The sequence below is a fragment of the Taudactylus pleione genome, unplaced genomic scaffold (assembly GCF_031769625.1).
Source record: "Taudactylus pleione unplaced genomic scaffold, aTauple2 ptg000040l, whole genome shotgun sequence".
Classification (NCBI taxonomy): Eukaryota; Metazoa; Chordata; class Amphibia; order Anura; family Myobatrachidae; genus Taudactylus; species Taudactylus pleione.
Window position 1 is genome coordinate 17,481,978 of NW_028284442.1, and position 18,469 is coordinate 17,500,446.

Here is an 18,469-nt window from a genome sequence, read left to right on the forward strand (position 1 = left end):
AAATGTAGTCTCTGGAAGCGTATATAAAATGTATACTCTTACAGTATTTATGTAAATGAAGTAAACTTATTATTATTATGCTTTTTCTTACATATAGGATAAAACCTGGGATGAATTCAGAAATATGCAGACTGTTGAGAAAAAGGCACTTTATAGCAAATCAAATAACAAAAGACAGGAGGCAATCTGGGAACTTTTTACCTCAGAATGTACTTACTTTTTGGAGCATTTGCTGGTTCTTCAAATGGTGAGTTTGATTGTAAATGTTACTTCAGGTGTCCTATTTTTGTATGGAACATATGTACAGTATATGAAAAGTGATAAGGTGCCAGCAATCCCAACTGTCATTTTTCAAACACAGCCTGTGAGATGACAGTTGGGAGCTGATTGGCTGGCACCTTATCACTTTTTTATCACTTTTAACTCTGTCTCCTAACACTGCTTAGTAAATAGACCCCTTAAATTGAGTAAATTGCTTGGTACAGTTATTCCCCTGGCCCGCAGCCATTTTGCACATAAAATTGTCAGTTCAGTTTTACTGAGGAACTCTTCTGGGACCCCTACTGCAGGGTTAAAGGAAGATAAGAGTCCCTTGCAAACAATGATTGTTGGCTACGGCACTCACCCAATTATACTCGGATGTACTTTCAGGCAGTGTTTTGGATCTTTCTCTCCTTAAGCTTTCCAGCAGTGGTAACACCCTCTCTCCTGCAGAAATCTTTAGTATAACTCGGCAATGCAGAGGAAAACGGAAATAATATATATATTTTTTTTAATTTAACAAAAAATATTTTTGTACAAGCTCAGTTATAATTTATAACTATTTAACCCAGTATCTGGGGCAAGAATTGGCTCAGAATTTAGCCATGACATTTACTCAGAAGCCCATAATAATGTTGGTACCGTACTTGTCTCCTGGTTTCATTTTTCAGATACTTTACATATTCGTTTAAGCTGTTGCTTTATTTTATTTTAACCCATTTATCATACAAGAATCTTATATTATGGAAATATACTGTGACAGAAGATTTCTGCAGATTTGTTCTCCTTTATATCAATGTTAATAGAATACACATAATGGGACTTATGTAGAATTAGGCAAATCTAGATAAAGATTTGCCTCTAGACTAGACAAAGTAATGATGGGGGATTTATACAGAGAACATTTGGGCTGCTTTTACATGTATCATAACTACTGGGAATCTTTATTTGTACACTGCATTTCAGAGTTCAGCTAGGATTGCTAGACTTAGGACACTTAAGGTGCCAGTGGCGTATCTATAATGGGTGCATATTACTTTAGACTTACCTGTCCGTGGTCCCATGTCGTGTGTCTGCGCTGCTCAGAACACCGGAAAATGGCCGCCATGGCCATTTTCTGGCGTTCTTCGCATGCGCAGTAGACTCCGGGCACACTCTAGTGCCCGGAGTCTACTAAGGCTCCGGTGGCTGGCTAGCCGCGTCAGTCGGCTTACGGCCACTGGGGAGAGAGGAGGGGGCCCCACACAGAGAGTGCACACGGGCCCCCTCCTCTCTTAAAACGCCCCTGTAAGGCGCGTATCCACTACGCGACCTTACAGAGCGACAACACGATTACGACATCTTAATCGTGCAATCACTCGGTAATCGGCTGCAAATCGGGCACTTAAATGTCAAAAACAACCAGCGATTTCCGTAGCCCGATGGTCGATTTTGACATCTATCACCCCCCGTACATGCTGGTCAACCTGACGATCATGTCAGGTTCAGCATGTATGGGGATGATGGATGTGCCTACACTGAACATTCATTGTAGGTACATCACAGACGGAGAAACAACAGCACGATTACAATGTCGTAATCGTGCTCTCATTTCTCAATCTATAAATGTATATGCACCTTTAGAGTTAGGACCTTTCCTAACTCTAATATTTACCCGCTCCTTTTAAATTTGTCCCTGCTTTAAAATTGCACCTTCTAGCTGGATTTACGATGAATTGCAAGATGCCCAATACGAGAATGATCCTCACTTGTTCATCATAGATTAGAGAAATGTTACAAGACTTTATATGACACGGCAACATTATTTCCGGGGTATTGCTAAACAGAGCAGTATGTTTTATCATGTTTATGTATTAATAGCTGTCCACGGCTTCGTTGACGATGAAATCACTACTGACAACATTTTTCTTATTCGAGGTGTTCTAGTTGTATTGCTTTGCATAGTGACCAGCAGCACTATAGAGACTGGTGCCAGCAGCGCCTTCACCAACTAACTACTCACTCTATTGTCACACTGGGCCAGATGTATGAAGCTCTGGAAAGTGATAGAGTGGAGAGTGATAAACGACCAGCCACTCAGCTCCTAACTGTGATGTTACAAGCTGTGTTTGAAAAATGAGAGTTAGGAGCTGATTGGTTGGTAGTTTATCACTCTTCACTTTATCACTTCCCAGAGCTTAGTACATCTGCCCCTATGTTCTCTGCGCACAGACTGCTATGTAGCCTATCCTATTTAAGTGAACGCGGGCCCAAACCACCTCTCCCCCCACTACTTACCGACCATGCGCGATGAGATGAAACAAAATTAAGGTTATTTTTAGGAGTTTCTACTACAAAATGATTCAGTTGTTATGAAAATCGGTTCAGTAGTTTTTGTGCCAACTTGGAACAAACAGGCAAACACCACGCTCTTATTATATTAGTATAGATTATATGCTATTGTGTACTTGAAACAGCTATAAGAGATACATTTGACACATTATTAAATTAATGATGAATACTCTGACTGTTTCACTTCTGTTTTATATTGTGCAGATATTTTATAATGCACTAAAGTACTTGCAGAACAATGATCATCTAATGGATGTGGATATGGTCAGGCTCTTTGCCAATTTGGAGGAATTGAATCAGGTGAATGGTTTTCCTTTTACAAAGAAAAAATATCCTGTACATGATATGATGTTAGTTCACTTAGTTGTTTGTGCTGATGACAAGATTGTATTATTACAGTTATTTCAGATTATATGTTTACTAGTACTGTTTCATCCCAAGCATTTCTATTTCAAGGTCTGTTTTTATTTTGTTTAAAAGCAAAGGTTCCTAGAGAACAAATGGTGATCTCATAATAATCATTTTCCTAAATGTGGAAGGTTTTAACTCAGAGGTTGGGAGTCTGTGAAGTGTGGGGCCCATTTATCAAAGTGAATTTGAGGTAAATTCCCCGAAAACACCTGTTTTCGGGGGTTTACCTCAAATACTAAGTATCCCCCGAATGTATGAAGGAGGGACCGCAGCAGCTATCTCCGATACCTGCTGCGATCCCTCCATTGCCGGCGGCAGCCGCATCCCCCATAGGTTTCTATGGGGGATGCGATGCTGCAAAATGTATCGATATCGGGAATGCGAAGCATTCCCGATATTGGCCCCAGCAGCTAACGCTATCAAAAGATAGCGTTAGCCGCTGTAGTCTATGGGGACTTACCGCATATCAGCCGGCGGAGGGATCTGCCAGATCCCTCCGCCGGCAATGGGCGCCGCTCATGTGCATTCCGCGGGACTGCGCATGTGCAGAAGCCCCGACTGCCCTCAGGAGATATCGCAGGGACGGGCTCTTTTCGGAGCCCGTCTCCCTGCATGTCCCGGATAATACATCCGGCAGATAGGATCGCATTTTGCAATGCGATCAGGGGCGGTACTGCATGCCCTGATCGCATTGCAAAATGCGATCATTAATAAATGGGCCCCTTGGGATTCTGAAGAAGGGACTAGAATGCCTCCTAGCCAAAAAACAAACAAACAATATAATTGAAATAGTAATGGGTTGTCATTTTTGGATTGGTATTTTTGTGTTCTCCATAAGAACAGAGTTAAGATGATATATATATTTGTTTTTTTAAACTAGGAAAGTCTGAATTTTGCCACCAGCATGTTCAACACCATTTTAAGCAAGGAGCTTGGTATTGAAGCATCCTGCACCTTGTCACTGGCAGATTTGCTTACAAAGGTCAGTATGAGCAATGACCTGGATTCCAGAAGCATTGTAAAGGGAAAAAGTGACATATCTGATTTATTAAATAATCTAAAGTTACGCTTCTCACAGCAATCTTTTTGTTTTTCTTTATTCCTATTTAAAAACTTTTCTATACAAATGTTCTCTGGCCTATGACAAAGAGTTGCAAACAATCATGTATAAAATGTGACAACAGTATTTCTATAGGGTGTGGTATAAGAGATAAACAGTAAAAAGGTCGACAGTGTCTAGATAGACACCAGATGTTAGACAGTCAAAAGGTTGACAGGGATAAAAGGTCAACACAGTAAAGGTCAAAATATAAGAATGTTGACATGTACAAATGGTCGACAGGGTCAAAAGGTTGACATTTTTTTTTCTAACCCTAACCTTCACCCTAACACTCCCCTTGGTGCCTAACCCTAACCCTCCCTTTGGTGCCTAATCCTCCCCTTGGTGCCTAACCCTAAACCTAACAAAACTGGGATGCACCAGCAGACACTGCTGATTAATTTGATATGTGACACGTATATCTGTGTGCAAATGAGTCTCTCAATCAGCATGCAAAGTGCTATAAAACAGCATCCGCAGCTTTTCTGCACGCCAAGTTCCCTTTACAGACTCAGTCACACATAGTGTTACATATCAAATTAATCAGCACAGTCTGCCGGTGCGTCTTAGTCACATTGCATTTGGGCAAATAAAAAAAAAAAGACAACCAACACTAACAGAGTTATACGGGACCTGGCAGCTCATTCACGCCAGACATATCGCGCTGCATGGCTTATTGAGGCCGGATGATCAAGGACACATCTGTATAACGCAGATGCCAATTGCCTTATGGTTTTCCCTGTACTTGCATAACCTCTATATTTTCTTTTGATGTTGCAGTATTTCAAGGATAATCTGTGCTGGACTCATCAGATCTACTGCCTCAATTACACGTCAGCCATCATCTACCTGGAGACCCTAAAGCAAAAAGAACACTTTGCAGCATATGTAAAAGTAATCTTTCTTTTTTTATGAATGTCAGAGTTTACATTATGTGCTATCATGATAATACGTACAGCTAGAAATGTGTCATACAAGTGCTAGTATGAGCTGAAGAGTCCCACCTTTTTATAACGCACCTTGATTTGGTGCAGTCTCTGCTGATGCCATTCCCGTCACCCTGATTTCTCCATCCGTGTGCACTCACCATACAGTTCCTGCTGCTACACACTTGTATTTTGTGTCTTTTAGTGGTGTGAACAACATGAGCAGTGTAGACGGCTACACCTCACCGATTTGCTAGTAGCTCCATTACACCGACTGACCCGCTATCCGCTGCTCCTAAAGAACATATGGAAGAGAAGCAGCGATGCATCTGAAAAAGTATTCATCTATTCTGTGAAGGAGAAAGTTGAAAACTCCATAAGTAAGTGAGGTGACTTTGCATTGCTCGAGGGGATAAGGCAATGATAACGTGGTTTTACTTTTATTCTGTAAGTTCTTCTAAATGTTTCTATTCTATCATAGTAGGAACAATATAGCGTTTATTCAGTGCCACTAGAGATAATTGTTATCTAAGGGTTAAATCAAATGACGATTGTGGTCTATTGTGTGTAATGGTAATCAGTGCCATACCCAAGCTCTTTTCTGATGACATTGCTGTCTCCAGGGAAATAGCTGCTGCTATAGGAAAACAAACAAAACAGTGTTTGGTTCTGCCCAACAGCCCTACCCTACTCATAAATCAGGCTGATTTTTAGAACAAAACAACACAGTTATGGTTAACAACGTCTGCTCCAATGCATATATATGTATGTATTATAATATAAAAAAGTGTGTATGTATGTATGTATGTGTAATATATATATATATATATATATATATATATATATATATATATATATATATAAGTCCAGGAAAAGAGGGCACACTTATAAAAAAAAAACTATTTTCTGGACTTGTATCAATGGCCGCAGGCATTCTGTGAGCCCCGAGAGTGAGCTCCTTGCAGGTGGAAGATAAGGAGCAGTACATACATTTCTATATATCTATATATACAGTATATAGTTTACCACTGATGCCAATGCCCGCTGGGCACCACTGGCTTCTTCGTACTGTAAAATTTAGTTTAAATCAGAAAAAAGGTACTAAAGAACAAAGAAAAGTGTGTGTGGGGAGGGGGGATGGGTATAGGGTAGAGATATGCAGATCGCCAACAATAAATACAGTAAAATAGTCCATGGAAGAGATCCCGAGGACACAATATATCCCTTTAACATACATAATGGCCCACAGTCAAAGACTGAAGAGACCTTTCCCCAGGCCATCCTTAGCGAAGAAGAAATGGAGGTGGAATAAGGCCTATCTTCGGTATCCATCTGAAAGCGCCTGTGGAGTTTGGTTGTAACAATAGTTATAGGAAGGAATGAGGGATGCTTCTACAAGCTGGGCTATTGTGGCTTATGCTGCAGTTAAAATGTGGCCAAGCAAATGTGTGTCATGTTTAGGGACAAATGGTGGGTAAAGATGTAAGAATACCATCACTTCAAATAGGGCCAGAATAAGGCCCAGAACTTGCAAGATTTTTACCTCTCTCCAAAAGTGCCTACTTATGAGACAATCCCAGCAGATATGGAGAATGTCAACAACCTGTCCACAATTGCACCAGAAGAACATTGTCTGAGCAGGCCAAATTGTGGGTTGTTACTTTGGAGTGAAGTACATCCTATGGACAAGTGTGATGATCTCCACCTGGTTGATGCACCTAGACCTTTTAAATAACCCCCCAAAAATCCTATTCCATTCGCTATCCTCCAGAGCAATTTAGAGGTCTGATCCCCATTTACTTTGAATAGGGAGTTTCTTGGGTGTCTGCTAAAATAGAAGACGATCAAACCACTTTGAGATAGCACCTTTTAGATTAGTTGAGGAAAGTCCCAGCGACAGATGTGATGAGAGTGGTACAAGCCTTATTGGGCTTTATTCATGTTAATCACATGGCAACCAAAGCACTATTCCAAGATGCCCACCACTGTATAGAGCCACTCACTTCCAATGACATGCATCCGTAAGTCAGTGAAAACATCGGTAACATCGAACCCATACGCACAGTTGTGGTTGACCATGATCTGCCGCACAAACTGCTAAACTACCTGTCGCCAACTAGATCTCTGGCTACATATACAATCGCAGGGGCTTAATTATGCACGACCCTGTGTTAAAATGCACAGCCACGCCTGCGTTTGCCCGACCACTCCCCCGCTCCACCCCCGAACAGTCACTTCCTGTCAATCACTGTGTAATGGGACTGCGTGCTTACTGCGATCGATTCCTGATCGCATCGGTCTGTTCACGCACTGTGAAGCATGCGCACAATGCAAACATCAGCCGGCTGCGTGCGAACGCAGCCTTGTGAACCAACCTGAATCAGGCCCTTAGCCTTCAAAAGGGAGGGGGAACAGGGCCAATTTCAAACCTGGAGGTAACTATAAACTCTTTGGAGAGTCGGCCAAAACTGTGTTTTGTATTTGGGCAAAAGACATAAGGACATCTGCAGGGAAGATATCTTTCAGTATAACAATACATAAACTAAGCCAGTTCTCCAGCAAAGATTGGGTATCAGATAGGGCAGGGGCGTATCTATAATGGGTGCAGGGTGTGCGGGGAACACTGGCCCCTGGGTCCAGGGGGGCCCCGCACAACACACCCTGCACCCATAATGTTACATACCTCTCCGGAGTCCCACGCTGGCGCGGGCATCCGGCGCTGTAAAATGACTGGAAAATGGCCGTGGCAGACATTTTCCCGTCATTTGCGCATGCGCAGTACAGGGAACATGGCCACCGTGGCCATTTTCCCGGTGACCTGGGCACACTCTAGTGCCCAGAGTCTATAATTCCGGCGCTGGCCGCGCACAGCTCAGTGCGCTGCCGGCCGCCGGGCGGAGATGAGGGGCCCCTCCTGTCTAGAAACGCCCCTGAGAAGGGGCAATGTTAGATAATGGAAAGGGAGGGGAAGAAGTATTGAGATGTAAACAATCTGTCTTATGCTTTCAGTGTGGCTAGTGTAGTCCCTGAGGCGTGGGGATAAAGCTGTCTGGCATGCTTGGGTAACAACAAAAAGGTCTTTGAAAGTGAACAGGCCATGCCCAGTAAACTCTAAGTCCACCCAAGGTTTTGGAAGACATACAGTTTGTTATAGATCAAAATTAGGCAAGTCAAGACCGCCAACACTTTTTTTTCTAGCATTCTGACCTTTCCTTAGCTTCCAAATGAATGCTTTCATAACAGAATAAAACTGGAAGAATTCTAGCAATTGATCTAAATAAATACTGTACACCTTATACACAGCCTGAAGATCATTTTATACAATATTTTTAATAATTTTGTGCCTTAAACATATTTTGTGTACATTGAATCATCAAAAAGCAAAGGTTTCACTATCTCAGTCATGCTAAAAAAATATTCTGTATTTTGGAATATTTGGATATGGGAGACTCAACCTGGACCAGGTCTTACCTTTGAGATTGATGTGCTATGGCATTTTTCTATGGTCTAATGTTAATCATCTTTGATACAGATAAATGTTCTTTAGTTGCACTGTTAGGGACTTATTTAATTTTTTTTTTCCTTTTGTCTTTCTCCTTAGATTTTGCTTTTTATCACATGCACTCCCATTCAATCATCTCAGAGAATTCTCCATTTGTACAGTTAGTCCTCCTTGTTCCCGCTGGTCTCTCACAATGACGTAATGACTAGACACTTACTCCACCTCTTCCTCTGGCACTTAGGTTAATGTAATTTTAATTAACATAAATGGTGTGAACGCCCCTAATAAGAAGAGGATAGCTTTGCATTTCTTTGCTAAACATAGAGCTGACATAGTTACACTACATTTTTTTTCAGAAAGAGATATCAGTTTTATTGAATTACTTACTAACCCTTATTACACAAGCTTATTGCCCTTACGAAAGATTGGATGAATTACGAGGTCTCGTAGATAGTGTGGCAGAGGATGATTCTCCCGAAATGACTGTACAGTATATGAAACATAAATGCATTCTGTGTTTAGATTTAGTTCCCATTCCCAAGATATTTCATTATGGTATGCAAATCTTCCAAAATATGGATTCCGATATCCAAAATACCCCTGGTCCCAAGCAATTTGGATATGGGAGACTCAACCTTTGTGGACATTTAAAGAAAGCAAGTACCTAAGTAAACAGGAGAACCATAAATGTTGCAATGCATGTAAAAATAAATTAGGATGAACCAAAGAACAGGCACAACACTGGAGGGAGTTGGGGAAACATCCAGGTTCAGGTTAGGCAGTGCGTTGGTAATGATGAAGAAGTCACTTCCTCCCCACTTGGGACCAATCTTTAAGGACTTGCATATTGTCTTCTGGTAATGCATGGCAAAGTATGCCCAGGAGTGCAGAGCTACAGCTCCTTCCTCAAGGAAAAGAAAGACAGGAGTAGCTCCATTGTATGTCCCTATGAGTTTAGTCAGAAAGTTCCAGCAGTAGGGAACATTAGCTGATCTCAGAGGTTTGATCAACAGATAGAAAGAGCGTCTCTTGGTCACAGTAGCAGCAGAGACGTTGCTATATATTTGGAGATCACCCAAGATCAAAACAGAGGAGTCAGATGGATGAACCGCTCTGAGAATTTGTTTCTTCTCATAGGAATAGTGCATCTTCATTAGAATGTCTCGAGAGGCCCTCTCGGGAGAATTCCTGGCTTTAGGGAGATGGTGGATGCGATCTTTGAGAAATTGATTGTATGGCAGTGCCGTCAACAATTTTTGGAAAACCTGAGTTGCAAATTGATTCTGAGTTCTATACTATGAAGTGTTACAGGGACTCTGCTAATCTTATTATTGTTCCTGAAAGACCCATACATGAAATAGGCAATATTATCTTTTAGAGCCACAATTTCAAATTGGGATGAGTCGTGGGAGGAGATCAGGTCATTGTGACAATCCAGGAGTTGTGCAGCTCTTGCCTAATTTAATTGATAGAGAACTTGTCATCGCTATCGCACTGCTTCCAAGTCTTTGCCAGGATGGGCTCTTATTGGAGCCCATCTCCTGTCAAGAGAACAATGGTAAATGTGTGTAAAAATATTCATGTTCAAATTTATGCAAAAATATTGATCACATCTGCAGTAAAAATGTAGATTGTGACAAATATGCCCCTATGTTTCAGTGCCTTCCTCACTGTGTCCTGCCATGTCTCATTGCTATCCTTCTTTCCCCGTTACACCTCAATATCTCTTGCTGGGCCATCCTGCAGTGCTCACTTATGCTATGGTCAGAGAGGAAATGTGGCTATCCATATTCCCACTCCCAGCTTCCTTAAAATTGTCCTGCTAGAATGGTCGCCTACACTGGATATGCAGCATTCTGTGCCGCAAATTTTGTTAGTGTCAGTAATCTCACTGAAGATGGAGCTATCTGCTGCTGGGTCACGGTCACTGAGTGATGTCAGCTCAGAATACTCTCTAAGCAGAGAGAGCTGCTGGCAGATTAGCCACATGCATGTGAAACAACCCAAGCTAATTTTGAAGCAAAAACTGTGTAGGGAACACTTCTTGACAAAACTGGTTTACCTGCAATCAATCTCTTAAAGGTGCAGTGCACAAAGCTGCATCCTTGCACCACTGATTTTAATGAAAACACAGTTTACATACAGTATTATCTCTGGGATTATAGCAAATATGGGCAGACACAAATGACTAAATAATCCAGATAATTGTGATTTTCCTCCCATTATTCTAGGGGATCTTGAAGGAAAAGTGAAATGGTTGAATAAGTCCCAGAAATTCAAACAACTCCAGGATGTAATTGTATGGCCCTACTTATGGGAGAGAGATAAAAGATTCTTCATACCAGAGGTATTTTTTGTGTTTTAAATATGAAAATGGATATCAATACAAATTATTAAAAGAACATAGCAACAACATTCTCCAAATGGGATTCATATAGATGAACAGTAGATGAAACAGGAGAGGGATGAGCAACCAATTAGAGTATGACCAGCAACAGCAGCCCAAGGTATTTCAGTTCAACCAACTCTGGCGTGTCCAATATAGTCAAGCTTGAAGTTGGAGGGGCAAGGTCAGAATGTAGCCAAACCAAGAACTTAAATATTGACAACAGTAGTTATGTGAGGCTTCTGTCATACTGGTACACAACTATAATGTTGGCAAGCATCAAACTTGTTCAATAAATAACCCTTTATCATGGAAAAATATACTTTTTTATTACAATCATTTGGTAGACTCTACATTATAATGAGGCTATGGGCCAAATGGAGCCAGGTTGATCTCGCCAGAATTTGGATTGTTGTAACATCATCATCACATCCAGATGTCATCCAAATTGCTGTGGGGTAGTGGTGGCCAGTTCTTCTGGCTTGATTGAGACTGCTACATGGTCTATCCAGGACACTGTACTGTAAGAAGAGTTTATATTGATTAGTTTCTCCGTGAGGGAGTGATCTACAAATTCTATACTATATTACAATATAAATTATGGATGACCAAGAAAGAAGTTGAATCTCTAGCAGTGGTATGTTTGACATTGGAATAGGAGTTTAGAGGCCTCCTATGATGGGATGGGTGCAGATTTGTCTAGATTTGGAATGAAAAAAAAATTGGCCTTTGGCCCTCATTCAGACCCACTCGCGAGCGGCTGTCCGCTCGCAAGTGGGTCGATGGTCTGCACTGCGCATGCGCACGACGGAGGGAGCTCCGTTGTGCGCATGCGCGAGACGCGACGAGCGAAGGACTTTCCTTCGCTCGGAGTGTCTCATCAAAGGGGGCGTGCTGTCGATGTTGACTGACAGCACGCCCCCTTTGGTGGGCGTGCCGGGGGCATGCCTGCCAGACGGAGGCATTCCCAAGGGAACGCCTACCGTCTGAAGCCGGCCCCACTGACATCACTAGTGATGTCAGTGGGAGTGATTTTGGCTCTGATAGAGCCAAAATCACTCCTGGCCTTGCGGTTGAAAAACTCAACCGCAGGCTGTTGCTCGCAGTTTCGATGGTCGCGATGGTCAAGACCATCGCGACCATCATCCTGCACGCTCATATATGCTGTGGGTGGTGACCCACAGCTATACGAGCGTCCAGGAGGACGCTCCATATTAATGGAGGTGGGCCCTGATTCAGAGCGAGCGCTCTGGTCAGAGCGTCCGGCTCTGAATCAGGGCCTTTGTTTCCTGAACAAAAAAGTATTTATTGAAGACTGCATGCTTTACATTTTGTGCACATACTAAATGTAGCTGATCCAAATACAAATCACATTCCTACCATCTGGATCATGAATTGAAGTTGTAGGAATAAGAAATTCTATTGTGGATAAGTATAGCTGAGCCCATTAGTCTTGCTCAAGATGACCTGAAGTCTTGAGAAAAATTTCTGCCATTTAAAGAGTGATAAGTGGCTTTACTGGAATAGACCTCTGTCAGTTTTAATTCTTTAGATTAATTAAATAAATGGAGGTAGTTCCTGCGCACTGAGCAAGTAAATCAATTGTGAGCTGCTTACAATAATAGGCTACCCTCTGCCTATAGGTCAAGATTCAATAGAAGTAGTAGGGTTATGTAGCGCTCAACCTACTGATAAGTGAATTATTCTAATTAACCCTCTATTATTGGTATTCAATATGGGAGCGAAAAGTCCGTGCTGGACTTTTCGCTCCACATCAGAGATTTTCCTGGGATAAAGTATCGGGCGCGCGCCCGCTTTATCACCGTATTCAATATAAAACCTACGAAAACGGGAACCTGCGAAGTGGGATCTGCGAAAAAAAAGGAAAATTTTATCTGGAATAAATTGTAGGACCCCCCTAAAACTGTAAAAACATGGGGGATCACTATGGGTACCCCCGTTTTAGCCTGCAAATGAAAGTCGGGGATTTAAATAGCTACAGCAGGTGTTTTTTTCCCGACATTGAAGAAGTGTTGCAGAAGAGCACTTAGGTTATTTTTTTCATTTTTTTTTAAGTGGTCCCATCAAATTTGGGGTACATGAAAATTGGTACTAGCATATTTTTATGTCCCTAAAGTAAGTTTTAAAAAATTCTGCAACTATGCACCTGCCGCTAATAATCTATTCTAGAAAACACCTGCCGCATACTTGCAGAATAGCCCTGAACCTATTTCCCTATTTTTAAACCCTTTTTTCCCCATTTTTTTTTTCACCCCAAATGTAAAAATTTTTTGGGGTGTCCCTAGTTTTTTTTTTTAACTTTTTTTGACACCGTTTATTTTAAAATGTCATTCCCAGGGGTGCAGGCTATTTTTTTTAAGCCTGCACCCCTAAACCCCAATTCTGCACTTTTTTACGCCACCTATTCAGTGGTGAAAAGTTATCCCCGTTTTTTTTCAAAGACTTTTCGAACCTGCGAAAAGTCTTTGAAATTGAATACGGTGTAAAACCAAAACCAGCGAAAATGACGTAATTTTTTGCGAAATTATCGCAAAAAATGACTTTTCGCTCCATATTGAATACCCCTATATATGTCAAAAGAGAACAGATAAGGTGTAGATTTGGTTTAATTAGTTTTACTGTGTAAATAAAATGTATATACAATGCATAGGTTATACAGATTATGTAACAAAGGGTCTAGTAGATAATTATGCAAATAAGTATAAATGCCTAATAACAACAACTACAGTGTATTAACACAGACAATTATGCACAAAATTAAAAGGTATATGACTTTAAAACAAACAAAAAAATATTCCAATAAAAGGTACAACAATAGTAAACCAATCTGTGGTGATTGGAAAAAGGTTGAATGAAAAACCAATTGAAAGATGGTTCAGGTGCTGAAATTGTTGCTGATGAGTAAGCTCAATAAGATGCCAGTAAGTCAGAAATGTAAATAGTCAAACAGACTGCGGCGTCCCGATAGTCTGTGTGGTGCTGATGTAAGTCCGTACACATAACGTTGCAGCTGTTGGTATCCCCTTTCCCGATCGGAAGCTAGATGCTGGATGGTGGTAGGTGCTCCGGGCCAGACCGGGTATAGCTGTAGCTCCGGTCTCAGCACCAAGCCTGGTCACGGGCCTAACACTGGGTTCTAGAGTCTCCAACTCGCCGCCTATGGTCTGGGGGGGAGGTTCAGTCACGGCTAAGAGCTCCACCGGAACTAATTGCCGGACGAACCACCGCCTGACAGAGACTTACCCTTGCACTCGATCCTCTCTGGTATACGTTTCAGATCTCACCATCCCTCGGGGTCTTCTTTCTTCAGGCGCCTGCTGGTGTCTGGCCTCCATACTTCCATCACTGAACTCAGAGCCGTAACTAGACTTTACTGCCCTGTGCCAGAAAGAGCATTGACGCCCCCCTCATTTTTCAAAGTGACATAATGCACCCAAATAAGGGCCATGGCTTCATGGGGAAGGGCCAAGGAGGAGATAGGGGAGGCCAGGAGATGCTGGGGATGAAATAAGAGGAAGCTACAAGCAAGAATAATAATAAACAGAAATTTGACAGGCCCAAACAGCGCCCCTTGACCTGTGGTGCCCTGTGCGATGGCACCGGCCGCACTACCCTAGCTACGGCCCTGACTGAACTGATCACCTAACATTTGCACAGAGAGAGAAGCTCATCGCCAGTATCCTGCACCAGCTGAGTGCTCGTCGGCTGATGCGCGCACCCGGAAGTACGGTGGCCAGGCACCAGCAGGCGGCTGAAGAAAGAAGACGCCGAGGGACGGTGAGATCTGAAACGGATACCAGAGAGGATCGAGTGCAGTGGTAAGTCTCTGTCAGGCGGCTGTTCATCTGGCGATTAGTTCCGGTAGAGCTCTTAGCCGTGACTGAACCCCCCCAGACCATAGTCGGCGAGTTGGAGACTCTAGATCCCGGTGTTAGGCCTGTGACCAGGCTTGGTGCTGAGACCGTAGCTACAGCTATACCTGGCCTGGCCCGGAGCACCTACCACCATCCAGCATCTAGCTTCCGATCGGGAAAGGGGATACCATCAGCTGCAACGGTATGTGCACGGACTTACATCAGCACCACACAGACTAGCGGGACGCCGCAGTCTGTTTGACTATTTACATTTTTGACTTACTGGCATCTTATTGAGCTTCCCCATCAGCAACAATTTCAGCACCTGAACTATCTTTCAATTGGTTTTTCATTCAACCTTTTTCCAATCACCACTAGCAGATTGGTTTACTATTGTTGTACCTTTATTGGAATATTTTTTTGTTTGTTTTAAAGTTATATACCTTTAATTCTGTGCATAATTGTCTGTGTTAATACACTGTAGTTGTTATTATTAGGCATTTATACTTATTTGCATAATTATCTACTAGACCCATTGTTACATAATCTGTATAACCTATGCATTGTATATACATTATTTTATTTACACAGTAAAACTAATTAAACCAAATCTACACCTTATCTGTTCTCTTTTGACATATAGAGGGTTAATTAGAATAACTCATCAGTAGGTTGAGTGCTACATAAACCTACTACTTCTATTAATTCTTTATATGCTGCAACATAATGGACCGCTTCTTAGGAGCTTTAAGAGAGATGATCCTGAGACTCACGGAGGAAGACCATAATACAGATGTGTCCCGTGCGACTGTGCTTGTAACCGAGCATATTTTTTGTCTTTTTCACCTTAAAATGCATCTTATTCACAATGAGATGCAACAAAGACACCCCACGAGACAACACTGATTAATTTGATATGTGACACTTGTATATCTGTGTGCAACCTAGTATGAATCTATATATAAAGTGCTACAATGCAGCAGTCGTTGCTTTTTTCCACAAAAAGTTCTGTTGTGCTTTGTATACAGATTCAGATGCACACATATATAAAAGGGTCACACATCAAATTAATCAGTTCAGTCTCCTGTTGCATCCTAGTCACATCGCATTGCGAATAAGATGCAGTTTCAGGCAATAAGAGTCACACAGAACCTGGCAAAAAGGGAAGGGTGAAGGTAGCGCTAGTATTTTCAGATCCTATAGGTTATCGCTTTGAGAGGACAGAAATAAGGGGCTCACCCTCCCTGATAGATGTGATTTATAAAAGAAAAAACCCCTAGCGCCTCCTATGGATACTGAATGAATAAGTGAAGCAGTGATTATATAGTACAGGTTTATTAATAAATATGCTAGCTGTTATAAAAACTCACTGACTCACAACATGTAACAAATAACATGGAACTGTATGACATACAAACATATAGAAATAGAGAAATAAAATAAATAAGATTAAAATATGGGATGCAGACACGCTAAATTAGCGGATTATTCTGGTCCCTTGTCAGGATCAATATCCAGAAAGTTTCCTTTGGTGGGGAAATGTCTTAATTACAGCACATTTATAGTCCAAAGAGTAAATCCAAGCAAAGGGCGATCAGTTGAGAAGTTTGCCGGCAAACTATAGGGTACCTGATACACTGCAGTGATAACGTCCAGGTCCCCCTCCACTGTCAATGCGTTTCACCTGTCATTAGGCTTCCTCAGGATGGTATGTGGGTCTCACTTCTGCCGCCTTATATACCTGCTTGGTCATCACTCTCTGCCCAGCCGTGCTACGTGTACCTCCGGTTGGCGGGCCGTCATATCTGGTTACCTCTTTGTACTCCTTTCCGTCTTGCCACTCGTTCTGCACTTCCGATCCATGCGGTCCAGGCTTCACCGTCACTTCCCATTCAGTCAGGATGCGCCGATCACCTGGTTCTCCCGCGTGGTCGTCTGTGCGTTCCATCTAGTATCGTCACTTCCTGTTTGGGAGTTGCCAGGAACCGAGATGGCCGCGTGTAGTTGTATGTTGTCCGTCTCTTAAAGGGGTCCCTTATAACTTATTCATCACATTTGTTCCTATTAGTAATAGGATACAGTGGACTTCCATTTTCGATCAAAATAAAAGCCATGATACTTCAAAATTATTTCCCAGTATAAGTGTTAGTCAAGAGACACTAAAATATATATTAAATGAATAAAAATAAAATAATGAAAATAAAAATATTGGTAATATTAAAATAAAAATAAAATAAAATTAAAAATAAAAGAAGAAGAAGAAAGGATTACATATAACACCGGACATCACAGACATATATATAACAACAGATGGGCTCTTAATTTGGTATAAAGGAGATTTCTCCGATAGTTTAGAGATCAATGATCTAAGTTCATCAGGTTCTCAGGAAAGGTGCCAAGTCAAAATCAATGTTAAGGCCCTTGGGCTGTAATGTACCTAGTTCAAAAATTAACTTGGTTTCCTCTTTTAGTAGAATATCATTAAGATTCCCTCCTCTCCATGGAATTTTTATTTGCTTTAGACCCACAAAAAACAATTTGGAGGGATCACTATCGTGCTTTTCCTGGAAATGCTTAGAGACACTATGATTCTCCTTATTATTTTTGATGTTGTTCAGATGTTCATTTATGCGTATGGACAATTTACGTATTGTCTTCCCTACATATTGGTACCCACAAGGGCAAGATAATAGGTAGATTATTCCCTTTGAGTCACATGATATTTTGTGTTTAATTTTAAAAACTTTCTTTGTGGTATATGATATGATGTTACATGTAGGTTTGGTGGTGAAGCTTTTAGTCTTTTTACATGCGCTGCATCTTCCACATTTATAGAATCCTGAGATGTTTTCCTGTAGCCATGTACTTCTCTCCTCTTTCTCTGTGTAGAGATGTCTTCTAACTAGATTATTCCTTATAGTCGGTGCTCTTCTGTACACGATCCTAGGTGTTATTGGTAGAAATGGGCTGAGTTCTTCATCTGCTCTTAGTATGTGCCAATGTTTTCGGAGAGATTTCTCCAGAAGTTTACTTTGTCCAGTGAATTCAGTAAAGCAAATAAAAATTCCATGGAGAGGAGGGAATCTTAAAGATAATATTACCAATATTTTTATTTTAATTATTTTATTTTTATTTATTCATTTAATATATATTTTAGTGTCTCTTGACTAACACTTATACTGGGAAATAATTTTGAAGTATCATGGCTTTTATTTTGATCAATTATAGAAGTCCACTGTATCCTATTACTAATAGGAACAAATGTGATGAATAAGTTATAAGGGACCCCTTTAAGAGATGGACAACATACAACTACACGCGGCCATCTCGGTTCCTGGCAACTCCCAAACAGGAAGTGACGATACTAGATGGAACGCACAGAGACGACCACGCGGGAGAACCAGGTGATCGGCGCATCCTGACTGAACGGGAAGTGACGGTGAAGCCTGGACCGCATGGATCGGAAGTGCAGAACGAGTGGCAAGACGGAAAGGAGTACAAAGAGGTAACCGGATATGACGGCCCACCGACCGGAAGTACACGTAGCACGGCTGGGCGGAAAGTGATGACCAAGCAGGTATATAAGGCGGCAGAAGTGAGACCCACATACCATCCTGAGGAAGCCTAATGACAGGTGAAACGCGTTGATGACAGTGGAGGGGGACCTGGACGTTATCA

The 18,469-nt window shown here is 41.7% G+C and overlaps 2 protein-coding genes across 6 annotated transcripts in view; one reads left to right on the forward strand and one right to left on the reverse strand.

Annotated features, from left to right (window-relative positions):
• Nucleotides 1-18,469, forward strand: part of PLEKHG7 (pleckstrin homology and RhoGEF domain containing G7) — a 181,960-nt gene that overhangs the window by 126,466 nt on the left and 37,025 nt on the right. For all 5 annotated transcript variants that reach the window (XM_088454488.1, XM_088454495.1, XM_088454480.1 and 2 more), the window contains 6 exons: nucleotides 98-247; nucleotides 2,797-2,892; nucleotides 3,884-3,985; nucleotides 4,883-4,996; nucleotides 5,234-5,408; nucleotides 10,762-10,877. In XM_088454488.1, coding sequence (XP_088310614.1) covers nucleotides 98-247; nucleotides 2,797-2,892; nucleotides 3,884-3,985; nucleotides 4,883-4,996; nucleotides 5,234-5,408; nucleotides 10,762-10,877 — 753 coding nt within the window. The remainder of the gene's footprint in view (nucleotides 1-97; nucleotides 248-2,796; nucleotides 2,893-3,883; nucleotides 3,986-4,882; nucleotides 4,997-5,233; nucleotides 5,409-10,761; nucleotides 10,878-18,469) is intronic.
• EEA1 (early endosome antigen 1) overlaps nucleotides 11,318-18,469 on the reverse strand; it is a 179,039-nt gene continuing 171,887 nt past the window's right edge. The window contains exon 30 of the mRNA XM_088454453.1: nucleotides 11,318-11,437. Within this exon, the coding sequence (XP_088310579.1) occupies nucleotides 11,356-11,437 (82 nt within the window). The 3' untranslated portion in view covers nucleotides 11,318-11,355. The remainder of the gene's footprint in view (nucleotides 11,438-18,469) is intronic.